Below are 16,622 nucleotides of genomic sequence, written 5' to 3'. Positions count from 1 at the left end.
TAAAAATGAAAACAAATTAATAGTCATCTCATCACAATGCAACAATGCCATGAATGAATAAATAAATAAAAAAGTACTAACTTTTGAGGTCTTCATGTCTTCATGAACAGGCAAAACTTTCCTGTTTAACTTAGAAGCTTGGTTTCTCTTTTGTTCCTTAAGCAGTTTCAATTCTTCTTCAATAGCTTGGACTTTTTTCTGGAGCTCAACTTTTTCCTGCTCTAGCAACTGTAAGGTTTGTTGATGCTGCCTGTTTATTCTTTTGACTTGGCTGAGCTCAGATTCCTGAACACATCTCATTTCTTCTCTAACCTTCAAGTCACTCTCCAACTGCATAAGCCTTTCTTCAAGTGATGATCTAGTTCTCTTGCAGTCCTCCAATTCAGAGACAACCTTCTCCAAGGTAGAGATCTTTATTTCAAATGACGCCTTTTCTGCCTCCAAATCTTTGCATACTTCAGAAGCTAGGCTCAGTGAGGTTTCCAATCTCTTTTTCTCAGAATTGGCAGAGTTGAGCTCATTCCTGAGAGCCACAATTTCATTCTCAAATTGACTTGTCTGCTGCAACTGTAACTTTAGATTTCCAGACTCATCCATGAATTTTTGCCTTTCATATTGAGTGACTGTAAGTTTTAACTCAAGGGCATTTATAGTGCTTTTGAGTTTTAGCTCTCTTGATTTGGAATCCTCCACCACCTTCAACAGTTTTTCATGTTCATTCATCAGCATTTGCTTTTCCATTTTCAGATCAACAAGTTCAGTTGTTAGGTCTTTCAGCTTTTGTTCATATTCAGTATGCATCCCATTAACTTCGGTCTTGGACAAACTCAGTTTAGATTGAACTTCTTCAAAAGCAGATTCCAGTTTAGCTTTATCAGTACGTAAAGTGGATACTTCAAGCAAAGCTTTGGAAGCTATCAATTCTTTTTCATCATAGGTTGCTGCAAGTTTCATGCTGAGGTTCTCAATTTCCTTTTCAAGGCTCTGGATTTTTACCATCTTCTCCGTTTGCATCTGATTCAACAAGCTTTGACCCTGCTCCATATGTTTTCTATTTTCATCAATAAAGCCATCTAACTCCAACGCAAGATGCTTCTCTTTTGATGCAATATCTTCCTGGATTGAAGAAAATTTCTTTTCTAAGATTACCACTTTTCCACAGATATCAGCAAATCTTCGTTCTGATTCCTGCAACCTTACTCCCAAGAGGGAACAATACTGTTCCCTTTGTTTAGAATCTTCCTTTGAATAATCCATCTCAGACTTCATCTTTAACATCTCCTCCCGAAGCCTCGCAGCTTGAGACTTAGAGCTCTCTAGTTCTGATAAGTAAGACTCCTTTTCATTAGTCAAATCTCCAAGATGAGCTTCCAATACAGATATTTGCCTTAACAACTGTTCATTTTCTTGTTCTATCTCTGATATGTGGAGCTCCAGTTTATGTTTTCCTTCTTCCAACTCCAACGACTTTCTTGTAAGTGTTTCACTGGCAGAAACATGGGACTCTATATTCTTGTTGAGAGTTGCAGAATCATTTTGTAAATGATATAAGAATTTAGAGTCCGTATCACTTTCTTTTGTAAAGATCTCCATTTGTTCCTGAAGTTGAAAATTTTCTCGCTCAAGATCATTGATCTTGCCTTCTAACTCAGTCAGGTGCTTCTGCAGAACCCCAATTTCTTTTTCTTTAGAAGATAAGGTAGCCTCAAGATTTGCTATTTCGGATGTTTTATTGATCACTTCCATATTCAGATCCGATATTCTGACTTCTGGATCAAGTTTCAAAGCCTCAACCTCTTTAGTCGGAACATTATCATCAACACTAATATTCTTGGTGTGTTTCCCCTGGAGCATGTTTTCTGAAGGGAAGATTCGAAATAAGTTGTTTTCAGACTCAAAGCTAGCAAAAGATCGATCTTTGAGACCTCCGTCTTTAGGATTTTTCTTTGCTTCTTTAAGCTTGAATAAAAGCTCCAGATTCTCTTCTGTCAGTTCATTGCAGTCCATCTCAAGTTCTTGAACTTTCTCTTTCAGTAATTCGATTTCTCGCATAAGATCTGCTTCCTCGATATGTCTGGACACAGTCTCTGAATAATTGCTTTCTGGAAGAGATTCAGACAGCTTTGCTTTCAAACATAGAATTTCTTCCTCTTTAGCAGATAATTTGCTTTCATATTCCATTTCAACATCTGAAAGGGTTTTGTCATTTGGACTCTTCTGATGCGCAGTGTCATGCATTTTGTCCTCCAATGACTGTTCCAGCTCTTGCACTTTAATCAGCAGATTTTTCTTTGATTTCTCCAACTGTTCTAGCTGGTTTGTTAAGCTCTTATTTTCTTCTATATTTAATTGGAAAGATCTCTCCATTTCACTGAATCTTGAGGGCAATGATAAAAGGTTGTCAGTCTCAACTTTCCGCTGTTGTAGGGTCTCTTCCAGCTCCTGGAGAAGAGAAACAAGCTCAGCATTTGCTTCTTGACTCCTCTTAAGTTGCAAAGACAAATCGGCATTGGATTCTCTCTGAAACTTCAATTCATCTTTTAGTGCCTTTTCAATGTCTGGAATGTCACCTTGAGATATTGAACCTTCCAATGCTGTGTGTCTCAGTATTGGATCCTCCAACAACAATTTCAAATCTTCAACTTCTTTTTTCAAACTGTCACGATCTACATTTGCTGTCGAAAGGTCCATTTCCAGACCTGCCAGTTTTTTGGACTGATCTGAGAATTCTCTCCTCAACATATCCAAATCACCCATTAGCTTCCTGGCATTCATCTCCCACATCTTTGCTTGAGCTCGTAGCTCTTCACTTGTGTCTTCTGCACCTTCTGGACGATTATTAGACAAATTAGTCATCTTAGAAGATGGTGTGCTGCACTCTTGCACACTTAGGGAACTAAATGCTGAATGATTTGATGGAGATGAGTTATTAGCATGATAATCATTATTAGAGGCACTTTTCCGGGAACTGTTTGAGTCATGTCTCCCAGCCTGGATCTGTCCATCATTGCTTTTTGGGGATATGTTCCCCCTTCCTGTGGATCCCTCAGCTGAGGTATAGCTGCAATTTGATACAGATTCAGAGAAACTTGTTGCCTGCAATCAAAGGCAACATGTTAATAGTATCATGATAATAAAGAAATACATATCAACAGTAAAATGCTAAACGACAGAGCTATCTAGTCGAAAGCTAATTTGAATAATTGATTGCAGATTTGAATAGGCATATGAATAGAGTGATTATTTATGAGTATGTAAGCATAGGCAGAAATCCATTATCATTTGCACAGTAGAATAGATCTGGTAAATTGGAAAAGAGATTGTAATTTACCCTAGTCTCAACTTCTCCTGGGGATAAGGTAGATTCCAAATCTTCAAGAGAGGAAGATCCAACACTATGTACATATGAACAATCAGAGCCATTTGACTTAATAGCCACATCATGCTTATTTTCATTCATGGCCTTCGAATGGGAATCTGTCTCACTAGACTCTCTATCCCTGAAAAGGTGTAGGAACTAGACGATTACTAGAACAATAGATGAAATGAAAGAAAAGACCACCCCTCTCCAGTACAAACCTGGTTTTTGTTCTTGGTGTAAGGCACTGCACAGTTACCTGCAAAATACATAATCACTGAATTCCCAACTCCGTTCAAACATGAATAACATATTGTAATTGTTGCAATTTTGTTTATAAGAGACCATAGGTTGCCTCTATATCAGAGAGTAAAATCACAGTGAATACCGCTTGAATGAACATTACCCAAAGAAAACAAGTTGTCGATTAACAAGAGTAATTGGAATTAATAAGATACATTCAATACTCAGCAATATATTCCAGATTTACAATGTTACTTTTCCCCCAAATTTGGCTACAAATAAATCCCAACGTAACCAACCACAGTAACACATAACCATCCAGGTATCTGCACTCAATAAAAGTAAGACAAGTTTATTTGTATAACTCACATGTAAAACTGTCCCATGGTTGCACTTACTCAGCTTGAGTGAAAGTGGAGATTCAGCATTTGAACTCACATAACTTGCCAGATTAACAGTGGCCTCTCCAAGGATACTAGACCTTGATGATCCCTGTTAAGCCATATCATAATTCAAACAAACTTCTAACTGATAAAGAAACATCTTAACTACAAAGTAGAATATACACAATAGGAAAAGCAAACAGAAATAGTATCAGCACCATGGCAACAATAAGCTTGAGGAGACATTCATCAATCTCCTTGGAAGAATTATCTCCCGGAAACAATACAAATTCTGAAAAAGAATCTGACCACTGACAACTCCCATTTCGCACCAGCACTTTGCTTGACTTTGCAATAGCTTTACCACTTTCTACCGAAACAACAGAAACAAAGAGCTTCTCCCATCCCTTGGGTACCTACAAACAAGAGAATCAACATTTGTTATTATTAACAGAACCATCTATTTCCTTTATTTCCCCGCACACTGAATTATTACGGAAAACAATTCCGAAATCAACATACAACTTTTTTAGCAGCAAAATTTGGATAAAAAGGGTATAATTTTGGTGATTTAATCATTTTCCCCCATGATTACAGCTACTTTAGAACTTAAAGATAAGTCATCTTTGCTTACTTTTAACACGTCACTGTAGTCACTCAATATTATGATTTGTCCCACTACTTAGTATTAAATTATTAATAATGTGAACAAAAATATGTATGAACACTTGTTATTCATATCAAACCAACAACACGATCCGCTACTTGCATTTGATAAAACATTCAAGTCTCGAGGATTCTATATTATAGCTCAACAGAACAACTCCACTTTAGTTCACCTTAATTAATTATCATCCATTTCCAAAATACTAAACTTCTTCACATAATAAATTTCATCTTCTTTGACAAAATTCAACAAATAAAACACTAGTTTTCGCTGTTTCTAAATTACAACAGTAGGATCTACGATTCCGAGGCTTGCATTGCAAATTCCGCACCAAATGCATAATCAGTTCATCACCGCGGATCAACAATTGCGAACATACGAAGCGTATTAAGCTAACGTGAAAAAAAAATTAAAAAAAAAAAAAAACAGAACTCTACTTCACACACTATTGCATTAGCATTTATCAACGTAAATGGAAGAACAAGGGAAAAATAAAAATTAAATTAAACTAAATTAAATTACCTGAAGAGCCTTAAAATGAGAGAATCTGAACTCGAATCTTGTATCAGCTGCAGATTTCGAAGAAGCCTTGTTCTTACTCAAGCGAAACATTCTCTCGTCTCTCTTCTGAATCACACTCAGTCACTGACTCACATAGACGTTCATAATTGGTAACTGGTAAGGTTTCATGTGATTAATCGTAATGATGGATGATGATTACGATTGCTCTGTGCATCTGCAACCACCAGAGTCACCACCAACTGAAGAGAGAGAGAATGTTGGTGTTAGTTAGCTGAATTGTCATTGTAGCCAAGGTTGTTATTTTATTGTTACTTTCAAACGCATTGCATTGTTATTGTTAAATGCTATGCTATGCGCTTTGTTATTTGCGTTAGAGAAAGAAAAGAGAGAAGACGAAGAAAGAGGTCAATACTCTCGTACACTAGTCTTTATGTAAAATTAATAATTAAAAGATATAATTTAATTAAATATGTCAAATTATCTTAAGATTAAGAATATAATTTTGTTATAATTTTTGTCAACTCTTATTTATAATTGTATTTAATGAATGTTTTTATAGAGGTGTTTAATAAAATATCTTTTTTATAACTATATTTAATAAATATATTTTTATAAATATATTTTTTAAATATATCTCTTTATATATGTGTTCAAAATATATAATTTAATTATTATTAATAATAAATTGATAGATAATATATTAGTATTCTATATTTTCTTAAGAATAATGAGTCATATATTTGTCTTTGTAATTTTGATTTCTCTTGCTCTGTATTTATGTGTGTATTACTATAACTGTATATATGCATGCTTCATTATTATCATTATGTTGTTACATATGTTATAAATTAAAAGAAACAGCTTTCATCACAGCACAAACTCCTCCTCCTTCTTTCTTTTCCCTCTTTTTTCTTGCCTTTTTTTTTAGTAAAAAATGTGTAACTAAAAATTGAGTAGAGGTCATTTTTCAGGAATGATTTTGTTATTTTGAACATTGATACTGTCATTTTTTATGTAGTTTTTTAAATTATCAATTATTTTTGTTATTTTTTAAATGACATACAATAAAAAATGGTATTATCAATTAAAAAATGACAAAATTATTCTCTTATTTTTTAATCAAATATTGAAAATTTAATCTTTATTTTGAAAATAAAAAAATTTAAACTCTTATATTATTTATTCTACTCATCAATATATTTACAAACTAAAAAAGAATAAACATACTACATATATACAAAAAATCATTCTCTCTTATAAAAGATATTTTAAAATATAAAATATATATTAAAAATAAATTAAACAATATATATATATATATATATATATATATTGATTTAATAATCAATTTTTTGTGTACATAAAACTTTTTATAAAAAATATATTATTGTAAATGCCACAATCATAGACTAAAACATAAGTAAATGAACTAGGAGAGACTTAATATATATATATATATATATATATATATATATATATATATATATATATTAAATAAATTTAAACAAAAATATCTTTAATAAAAAATATTTGTAATTAAAAAAAAAAAAGACTTACGGGATTTGTTATGCTGACATGTCATGAAGTAGTTGGCCTAGAACCTAAAAGGTTACAATATATTAAGAAAAAGATTTTCCATGTGCAGGAGGTTGCAACTCACAGCAACCAACAAAGTAAAAAACAACATTATCATTCAAATTAAGCGACTTTATCAATACAAGAATATTGGTTGATGCACTAAGCAATGTGACTCTTAGGGTATGTAAATATGTCAAAATCACAAAACTTAGTTATTACTTATTTTATACATTTCATATGTATAAATTAAAATATATATATCTTATTTTACATGTAGTATATATCAAAGAAATTGATAAGGAAAAACATTAATTATTAACTTTTTAAACTTTATCCTCCATATAGTAATAAATCAGAAAAGATATATATTATTAGTAAAATAAATTATTAACCTAAGATGTTGAAAACATACAAATATGAAACAGCCTGTGCCCAAAGTATAAAACAAAAATGGTATAATTAAATGAAGAAAGACACCTAGCCTTGAACTCATCGCAATTTCCATTGTGAAATCTATGGAAACTGGGAATAATTTGATACATAAACATTCTTCAGAAACAACTAACTATTCTACTGCTGAATCCTAAGAACGGATATGAATGTTCAAATTTTTGGACATTGTATATATATGTACTCAATTTTTGTCTTCTTGCCATTACATTGCTTAACATTGACGACGTTTTTCTGGCTATGATTTTACAATAATAAGAAATTAAATACAAAAAGTAACAAATGAAAATGTTTTGCTAACGAGCTATAATTCAAATGATATAGTCTTGTTATACTCACCTCAAATTCATGGGTTCGAGTTTCACTTCTGAAAAAAAAATTGATTATTTAAGGTTGTTATATATATTCTTAAAATCTTCATTTATGTAGTATTTTAACTGGCCACTCAGATAAAGACGCCTAAAACGTCTTTTTTTAAAGACGTTTTTCAGTAATTAAAATTTAATATATATAATTGATTAAATCATATTATTTTTGTCAAAATTAAGCTAGACAAATTGATTTAACCGAAAAAATGGTGAATTAAATCTTGAACTGGTCTAAATTAATATTATTTTTTTTTATAAAAAATGACTACAATACCCTTATTATAGAGAATGATTAATATATATATATATATATTAAAAGTTCTAAATTCTAATCCTACGATAGAAAAATAAAGGATTAAAATTTAGAATTCTCAAAATTAATATATATAATAGAAGTTTTTAGTTATTTTTTATAAAAAATAATATTAATTTAGACCAATTTAATATTTGATTCACTTTTTTCGTTCAAATCAATGTCTAACCTAATTTTGATAAAAATAACACAATTTAAATAATTATATGTATTAAATTTTAATAATTAAAAAATATCTTTATAAAAAAACGTTTTCAGCGTTTTTATCTAAATAGCTTCAAATATTTTATGGAATTTACATTATTGGGGTCCAAAAGTTTGGTCGTGGTACTTACTAGTTTACTAGCCACCAGTCAACAACTCTCCCCAAATGTCAACCATAGAGAAAATGGATTCTCCTAACTCTTTAAATTAAACTATAGTACAATTCATGATTCTTTTGAAAACTCATCATCAAATACTCATAAATATATTTAGAAGTGTTTTAATAATAATTTTTTTGAGGAGGAATAAAAAAAATGTTAATTCTATCGATGAGTATTAAAATATTTCCTAATAAACAAGAGATACATGCACAAAATAACGTTAAACCAAAGGCAAGGGATTAAGACTAAACCATCACAACTTGCAAATAAAGGATGATGAGTAAAAAGAAAACAAAACAAGTTGATATGCTTCCACCTAAAGAAAACTATAATTCGGATCTAACACGTAGTAATTTTATTGAATATTTTAATAATAAGTTAATAATGACTTCCTTCAATTGAAGAAAGTGTTTTATGATTATATAATGATTTAAGTTGTAGAAATTTTGTTAGCTTTCAAATTATTATTTTAATGAAGGGTCTTGCTTAAAAACCAACTTTATTTTAATTAATAATAATTAACCAATAAAATAATAGATAGAAAAGTTAAGAAAAAATAATAAATGATTATTAACTGAAAAATATTAATTTTCAATTTTTTCTTTAACGAATGATAACTAGCTAGGCCATTCATAGAACTACAACTTTTAACTAATTTTTTTGTTTATGAAAGATTAAGAAAAAAAATAGAAATAGAAATATGAATTTTTTTTTCCCCTTCTTTAATCATTACATGTATTACCTATGATTTAGACTTCCCAACTTTATTAATTGAAAATGTTTTATGTAATTCCAGCTACTCTAGTTCACCATCATTTTCCCTTGATGAAAAATAAAACATGGACTTGAACATCCAATGAAGTCCACCACCACACACATGCATAAAATTCACAGATCAATTTGAGTCATAATTTACACAGCAAATCCAATAAAGTGTTTTTGCAAGTTTTAAATCTGACATTATAAAAAATTATGACCGGTCATGACATAAAGTGACGGTTTTTTTATAATAAAAAATAAATTAAATTTTATCACTTTATATAAACTTTAAATTGAATTGAAATTAAATATTAAAATGACAAATTTTATATTTAATCTCAAATTATTATTTATAATATATATACAATTGTACAAATATTAATGTGATATTTTGTAGAATATAAAACAAACTAAAATTAAAATGAAATTTAATATTGGAGATTCTCTTAGTATAATAAACAAATTTAATTAACATGTGTTTTAATAATGGATTATTATTAATAGAAAATTTTAAATATTTTATTTTAATAAATACATAACTATATTAGAAATTTAAATTTTGCGAAAATGGCACTCAATATATTGGATTCTAAATAATATTTTTTTTATCCCTCTTTTACAAGAATTAAATAAAATACATTTTATTTCATTTGACAAAAATAATCTTCCATAATGACTAATTAGTAATAATTATTTAGTTTTCAAATAATAATAATAAATATGTATTCTTATTATCGTAAGAAATTTTATTTTTTAATATGTTATAACATAAAACAAAATATTTTAATTAACTTGTTACAAACGATATTCAATTTAAATTTTTGTATGTATGATTAATGAAAAAACATTAAAAATAAATAAAATTTGTTACTTTAAGAATAAATATATATTTCATGTTATTATTAATTACTATTATTATATAATATAAAATATTCTAACTTGTTCTAAAAATACTTAATTTGTTTTTTTTATATATTTCATGATTAATGATAAAATATTAAAAATAACTAAAAAATATATTTATATACTATTAATACTATTACAATAATATTAATGATAAGATGAAATATGTATTTATTATTAATGTTTAAGAGTTTTATTTATTTATAATTTTTTATTATAATCATAAAATATATAAAAAAAAGTAAATTTAATATTTTGGTAACAAGGCAAAATATTAAAAAATATCATTTATTACAATAGTATATATATATATATATATATATATATATATATATATATATATATATATATATATATATAATTATTGAAGAGTATTTTAATCAAATAGGGTAAAGTTTATATATTTAACTCTTATAGAGGAAGAAAGTGTATATTTTAAAATAGAGACATAGGAAGTATCATTTAAGTTTGATTTGATAAAACTTTTAAAAAAAAGTACTTCTACTTTTGGTGTTTGATAAATAAAAAAATGTGTTTATACTTGTTTAAAATTAAGAATGCTTTTGAAGCACATAAAGTAAAAAAAATTAAAATTAGTTTGTATTTATTAAAATTAAAAATATATAATATAATTTTATATATTAATAAATATCTAATTTTATTTTTATATTTGTATTTATTTATGGTCTATTTGAATTTTAAAAAATATTTTATCAAATACAATTGTTGCTGTTTATATTTATTGAAAGTCATTTTTAGTTTAACTAGTGTTAGTATGCTTAGCGTCAGAATATAATTTGTTGTAGAATTAGAATTATTGATTATTGATAATTGACTCACTGAAATATAAAAAAGAATCATAATAATAATAATTACTAAAAATATATGAATTAGAATTTTAGAATTATTGATAAAATTTTAATATAAATAATTATTAAATATTAATTTATGTATGATTCATTACATAATACTTTCTTAAAAAATAGTTGAAAAGAAAAACGTATACAAACAGTTATCAGAACAATATGTTAGTATACTTAATGTCAGAATACAACCCGTTATAAAATAATATAATAATAATTTATTAAATATAGATGCTATAATTTTTTTAAGTTATATTTCAAAACCATCTTTGATAAAGTATTTTCGGGAAGTAAAAGCTTATCAAGAGCATTAATATTTAATGGTGGTCAAGAGCATTAATTTCAATTAATAACCTTAGTGATTAAGAAAATAGTAAAAAGTTAGCAATTCATGGCTATATAGAGGGTTGCCATATAAAGGGTTGGTATGTAATGAGTTTTGTTGTTATATTTCCCATAAAATATATAGAGTCTGGTATGAATTTCAGGTTGGACGGCAAGGTTGCAATTGTGACCGGAGGAGCAAGTGGAATAGGAGCAGAAACAGCGAGGGTATTTGTGGAAAACGGTGCATTTGTAGTTATAGCAGATGTTAACGATGAACTGGGACATCAAGTAGCAAGTTTCATTGGCGTAGACAAGGTTAGTTACCGTCACTGCGACGTTAGAGACGAGAAACAAGTTGAAAAAACCGTTACTTTTGCCGTTAACAAATACGGAAGCTTGGACATCATGTTTAGCAACGCTGGAGTTGCTGGCGCTCTTTCCAGCATTCTTGATTTGGATTTGAAGGACTTTGACAACACACTAGCCGTGCATCTTCATGGAGCGGCCGCATGCATTAAACACGCGGCACGTGTCATGGTCGAAACAAAGACACGTGGCTCCATAATTTGCACGGCTAGCGTGGCTGCTATGGTTAGTAGCAATGCGGCTAGTCATGGATATACCACAGCCAAACATGGTCTTGTGGGTCTTGTGCGTTCGGCATGTGGTGAGCTTGGAGCTCATGGAATTAGGGTTAATTCGATTTCGCCTTATGTTGTGGCCACGCCTTTGGCGTGTAGAGAGCTTGGTATGGAGGCAAGTGAACTTGAAAGTGCTGGTGCTGTTGGTGCCAATTTGAAGGGGATTGTGTTGAAGCCAATTCATGTTGCTCAAACAGCTTTGTTTCTTGCTTCTCATCAATCTGCTTATATTAGTGGCCATAACTTAGTTGTTGATGGCGGTTTCTTAGCCCGCCGGTAATCTGGCGCGAGCGCCACTCTCAAAAAATAAAGGGTTTAACTATCCTGTGTCTTAAGAGCACATTTTAAAAGTATAATAATAAACTTTTTTTAAGTTTTCGATGTATTTAGTGCGTTTGAAAATGTAAAAAAGGTTCTCTTTTCAATAACTAAGAAATTAATTAAAATGAAGCAAATAAAAAGAGTACTTTTTTCACTTTTCAATTCAGTTTCTTTACAGCATTTAGAAATTATAATGAATGATTGAATTGTTGAAAAGAATTTCTATTGAATACATATTTGCTAGATATTTAGCATGTGCCTTTGTGCTAATCATCTAGGGGGGAAAATGAGGGGGAAAAAGAAACATCATAGGAGTATAATATGATGATTATTATTATTATTAAACAATTTCGTTAATTAAGAAATAGTTAATGTTAACCTTGTCTACCGTTTGCTCAGTTTCATGTACAAACCCTGCAGAAACAAAAAGAATATGTGTTTGGTTGTTAAGAAAATACTGGTATCAAAAACGGTTTTCAGCTATTAACTTTATATGAAGACAACTACATATGATTCTTTACCTTATTTTAAAGAATGTATGCATAGCGAGATTGTAATTAAAACCTTACATTTGTTGTATGTATTGTTGCTCCTGTGGTCATACTGATATTCTGATCAGGAACCAGCTCAAAGTTCATGTTCTGTAGAAAGATTGTAAGGGCAACTATGGCTTCCAATAATGCGAACTGGTCGCCGACGCATTTGCGAGGGCCTCCGCTGAATGGAATGAATCTGTCATATGTTTCGAGTCAAAGTCTAAGCTAGCGTGCACAACAAGTAACAGATGTAGCAAAAAGTGACAGTGACTGATAAAAAGAATTACTATTGTTGTTGCAATGATATGATGCAAACCTGAAATCCGTGTTCGTCTCATTCGGCACCGGCCCATCCATGTCGAATCGTTCTGGCAAAAACTCTTCAGCCCTGTCCCAAACCTTGCAAAATCATTTGTGGAATAGATCAAAATGGTGAATTTGAAAGTAGGCAAAAGCACTTGATTATGCAACACAGTGCATTAAGATTTAGGTAAAAACTCACATGTGACTATTTTCATGTGAAGTTGACAGTTGAAAACCGTTAGATGACAATTTAGTCAAACTTGTCAAATCATCTAACAGCTCTCAACTATCAACTTCACATAAAGACAACTACATGTGAGTTTTCACCTTTAAGATTAACATGTAGCAAAGTGAAAATGAAAGAAGAAAAAGAATATACCTCAGAAGAATGATGTATATTGTATACAGAAATCATAATATCTTGACCAGCATTGACTTTGTAAGAACCAGGAAGTTCATCAGGAACTTGAGCTCTTCTTATCAACACCTTCAGGATGAAAATTAGCTATATATTTATTCACAATTTTAGCCATCAATTTTCAATGTTATCAACCCAAGTTATTACAAAATCATTCTGAGAAGCATAGGAACCTACTGGAGGATGTGGATAGAGACGGAGTGACTCGATGATGCAGCGTGTCAAGAACTTAAGATCTTTAATATCTTCATAGGCGGGACGTCTTCCCTGTAAAACTCTGTCTACCTCTTCTTGTGCTTTTGCCAATGCAGAAGAATCCTGCGCAAAATGGAGGTCGGGGGACGAAAAACCATGGTGAAACTCTTATTTTTTCACTCAATGCTAGTAATCATATGGAAAAAGATTCTCTAAAGTGAGGAGAATTGTAAAGTAATAAAGTAAGGTTAATCACTATTGAATTTGTAACTTCTATCATGTGAGAGTCCTACCATCTTAATTCAAGGGTGATTAGACTTTCACTTTCTCACTTTAGCAACTTCCTCGCTTTAGAGGAGGTTGATCCATAATGATATGTCAAAATACATAAATAGAGACACAAAATATATGCAGCGAGCAACTCATTGATGCTGAGGTGAAATTGGAGGGAGGCTTACTAATCAATTCATAAAGTCGATTGCGAAAAAACGGAAATCTTATCTTCAAGAAAGAAGAAAAGGAGCAAAGAAAAGCAAATTTGTACCTTACTTAGAAGATAAAGGGTCCAGGTTAACACTGAACCAGTGGTCTCATGGCCAGCAACTAATAGTGACAAAAGATCATCCCGTAATTGCACACTCGAAACCTGCAACATAAGAACCATCAAGAAAAATAATCAACATAGAAAAGCTCTTCATACCAGAAAACAATTTTAAGATACAATTTACTTAGCTAAGCTATGATCAATCAATATCTCAGTTTATGTAATTTAGCATTAAGTAAATGAACCTCTTCTCTGCTGGCAAGCAAGAACCGGAGAATACTAGGATCGGTGTCATTCACATATTCTTCATCATCAATTCTTTCTCCCTCAGCTTCTACGATTTCTTTACACTTTTTAATAAGATCTTCGACTGTCGTCCTGATAATACTAACGGCCTTTTCAGCCTTTATTTGTCTGGGGATAATCTTGCAAAGAAAGTTAATCTGCAACAAAATAAGAAGAATGAAAAGTGGCATAACCAATACAGAAAGAAAACTCTCATCATGGATTGGCGAAATGAGAAAGAACTTGCCTTCCAATATGGCAAAAGATCAGTGGACCGAGCCTCTGCCTCTTTCAATGCAGTGTAAACAGCTTCGATAACAGGACTATCGGAATTCAGCGAATCGAAATTGTAGTTGAATACAGATAAACCGATAACATCAAGAGTCAACTGCGAAAACTTGTCCTCCATGTTAACTGCAGTTCCATTGAGTGCATCAGGTTGTAGCTTCTCCACTAATCTCTCAGCACATCTACAAAATACCCTATCGACTATAATCGACAAGTATCGCTTGTGAAGAGAAGGAACCACAGCCCTGCGCCTGGCCTAATACATTTCAGAAAACAGCTGTAATAAAGAGCTAGTTGCCTAAGAAAGTATACAAAATCATCACAAGCACAACCAGTACCAATCTAACCAAAAGAATACATGGTTTACACAACTAAGTGGTTGTTTTCGGGTTGGGCTCGTAGCAAAAATTTAAGTGAACCGGCAATAAAGTAAGCACAATACATTTTACATGAAAACACCCTTCCAAAGATGAATGTTAGCCTTCAAAGTTCAATCGACACTCTCCCTCCCCCTTTACTTTCCGGCCTCCACCGGCACTTGTACCCAACATTTTGTGCCTACCAAGGAATTAAAGCAACGACCTTCACTCAGACACAAGTTGATGGTTCAAGTGCAATGACTCTCCTAATTAGATTAACCAGGTTAATGGCTTAACTCCAATTTAAATCTAACTAGTGATAAAGAACTGGAATTCGTAGGACCACATAATCAAGCACTTCTATTCTAACTTATGAACTAGCATTACTTAAGCCTATTTCACCATAATCCATTGCCAACAAAGGCATTGCATCTCATTACTTCAAATTAACAAGTTTCTAAACTTGAAAGCACAAACAAAGCACACAAATTGGTATAACCCCACAAAAGATTCCTATTCTCAAAAATCCAAATCAACCTTATAAACACATAAACACCTTCAAAATTGAAAATTGAAAACATGCTCATAAGAAATTCAGTGAAGAAGGAAACATTACTGTCCAGAGAGGGCCTTCAGCTATGGCAAAACCAGAACCAAAGAGAAACTCAGAAACCTCAGCAACAAGACCCTTAGCATATTTGCCATAGTTCTTGAGCACATGCTTGGCAATGGCAGGGTCACTAACAACAACAAAGTTCCTAGGCCCAGCAGCCAAACGGTAAATGGGTCCATTCTCTTTCATCCACTTGAAGAGAGGCAAGAATAATGCACCACCAAGAAGGTCAGAAACATCATCAAGCTTTGCACTTGCTATGGGGATTCCAGAATCATCATCTTTTCCATTCGTGAGGGACCTTGAGAGTGATGTGAGCCAATCTGGACTCACCCATGAACTTGTTTTGGTGTTGGTGGTGTTCTTGTCAATGGAGGATTTGACTGAGAAGCGCTGAGGGAGTGATGGTTTTGGTGGGTTGAGTTTTGTGTGAGGAGGGAAGAGAGAGAAAGATGAGAGAGAAAGTAAGGAAGAAGAAGAACAAGGCATTGTTTGTGTTAAGATGATGAAAATCTTTGTTGGATTTTCATGTTTCCATTGAATAGAAATTATTATATAATATTATAATAAGCATTTTTATCCATTTTTTTTACTCTCTATAAAAAATGTTAAATAAATTTTACTTTAAGAATATAAAAAAAAAGAAGAAACATATTCACTAAAATGAGGTTAAGGACAATACATTTATCTTCTATTTTTTCTTTATTTAATGGTTGGAAATTTGTACATGAAAAGATTTTGACATTTTTAAATTAATTAATCCTATTAAAATGGGAAATTAATCATTATATTTAACAAAAAAATATAAAAAAATTAACTATAACTAATCGAGTAATCGATTCATAGTTTAATTAAATTTTGTAAAATTTAAATTTTATTTTTTATATAGAATAATTTATTGTCTAACTAACAATAAATTCTTAAATGCAACCTAATTAACTTTTAGGAGGGGGAGGGAAAATGGAAATGGAAATTGGAAAATATCTCCTAATAATTATGATAAAACAAAAATCTATTTTG

At 30.9% G+C, this 16,622-nt stretch overlaps 3 protein-coding genes across 4 annotated transcripts in view; 1 reads left to right on the top strand and 2 right to left on the bottom strand.

Moving 5' to 3' along the window:
* Nucleotides 1–5,577, bottom strand: part of LOC112728913 (uncharacterized) — a 6,785-nt gene extending 1,208 nt beyond the window's left edge. Inside the window, exons 1-6 of the mRNA XM_025779262.3 lie at nt 5,174–5,577; nt 4,203–4,400; nt 3,971–4,093; nt 3,580–3,617; nt 3,332–3,500; nt 82–3,096 (exon numbers count right to left, since the gene is read on the bottom strand). Of these exons, the coding sequence (XP_025635047.1) occupies nt 82–3,096; nt 3,332–3,500; nt 3,580–3,617; nt 3,971–4,093; nt 4,203–4,400; nt 5,174–5,263 (3,633 nt within the window). The 5' untranslated portion in view covers nt 5,264–5,577. The remainder of the gene's footprint in view (nt 1–81; nt 3,097–3,331; nt 3,501–3,579; nt 3,618–3,970; nt 4,094–4,202; nt 4,401–5,173) is intronic.
* Nucleotides 5,578–11,131: 5,554 nt separating this feature from the next.
* LOC112728912 (short-chain dehydrogenase reductase 3b-like) lies at nt 11,132–12,223 on the top strand. Its single transcript, XM_025779261.3, has one exon. The coding sequence runs from the start codon at nt 11,205–11,207 to the stop codon at nt 12,018–12,020; it is 816 nt and encodes a 271-aa protein (XP_025635046.1). The 5' UTR covers nt 11,132–11,204; the 3' UTR covers nt 12,021–12,223.
* Nucleotides 12,181–16,279, bottom strand: LOC112728911 (carotene epsilon-monooxygenase, chloroplastic-like). 2 transcript variants are annotated; one of them, XM_025779260.3, is made up of 9 exons: nt 15,606–16,279; nt 14,590–14,886; nt 14,303–14,500; nt 14,058–14,159; nt 13,496–13,636; nt 13,280–13,387; nt 12,914–12,996; nt 12,631–12,793; nt 12,181–12,475 (listed from the first exon to the last, which is right to left on the bottom strand). In XM_025779260.3, the coding sequence occupies exons 1-9, from the start codon at nt 16,089–16,091 to the stop codon at nt 12,446–12,448; spliced, it is 1,608 nt and encodes a 535-aa protein (XP_025635045.1). In that variant the 5' UTR covers nt 16,092–16,279; the 3' UTR covers nt 12,181–12,445. The 2 variants fall into 2 exon arrangements, with proteins under 2 accessions (XP_025635045.1, XP_025635044.1); XM_025779259.3 differs by having other exon boundaries at nt 13,280–13,405; nt 15,606–16,143.
* Between the last annotated feature and the right edge of the window lie 343 nt (nt 16,280–16,622).

This window comes from Arachis hypogaea, chromosome 12, assembly GCF_003086295.3.
Source record: "Arachis hypogaea cultivar Tifrunner chromosome 12, arahy.Tifrunner.gnm2.J5K5, whole genome shotgun sequence".
Classification (NCBI taxonomy): Eukaryota; Viridiplantae; Streptophyta; class Magnoliopsida; order Fabales; family Fabaceae; genus Arachis; species Arachis hypogaea.
This window is presented reverse-complemented; position numbering and strand designations above follow the sequence as displayed.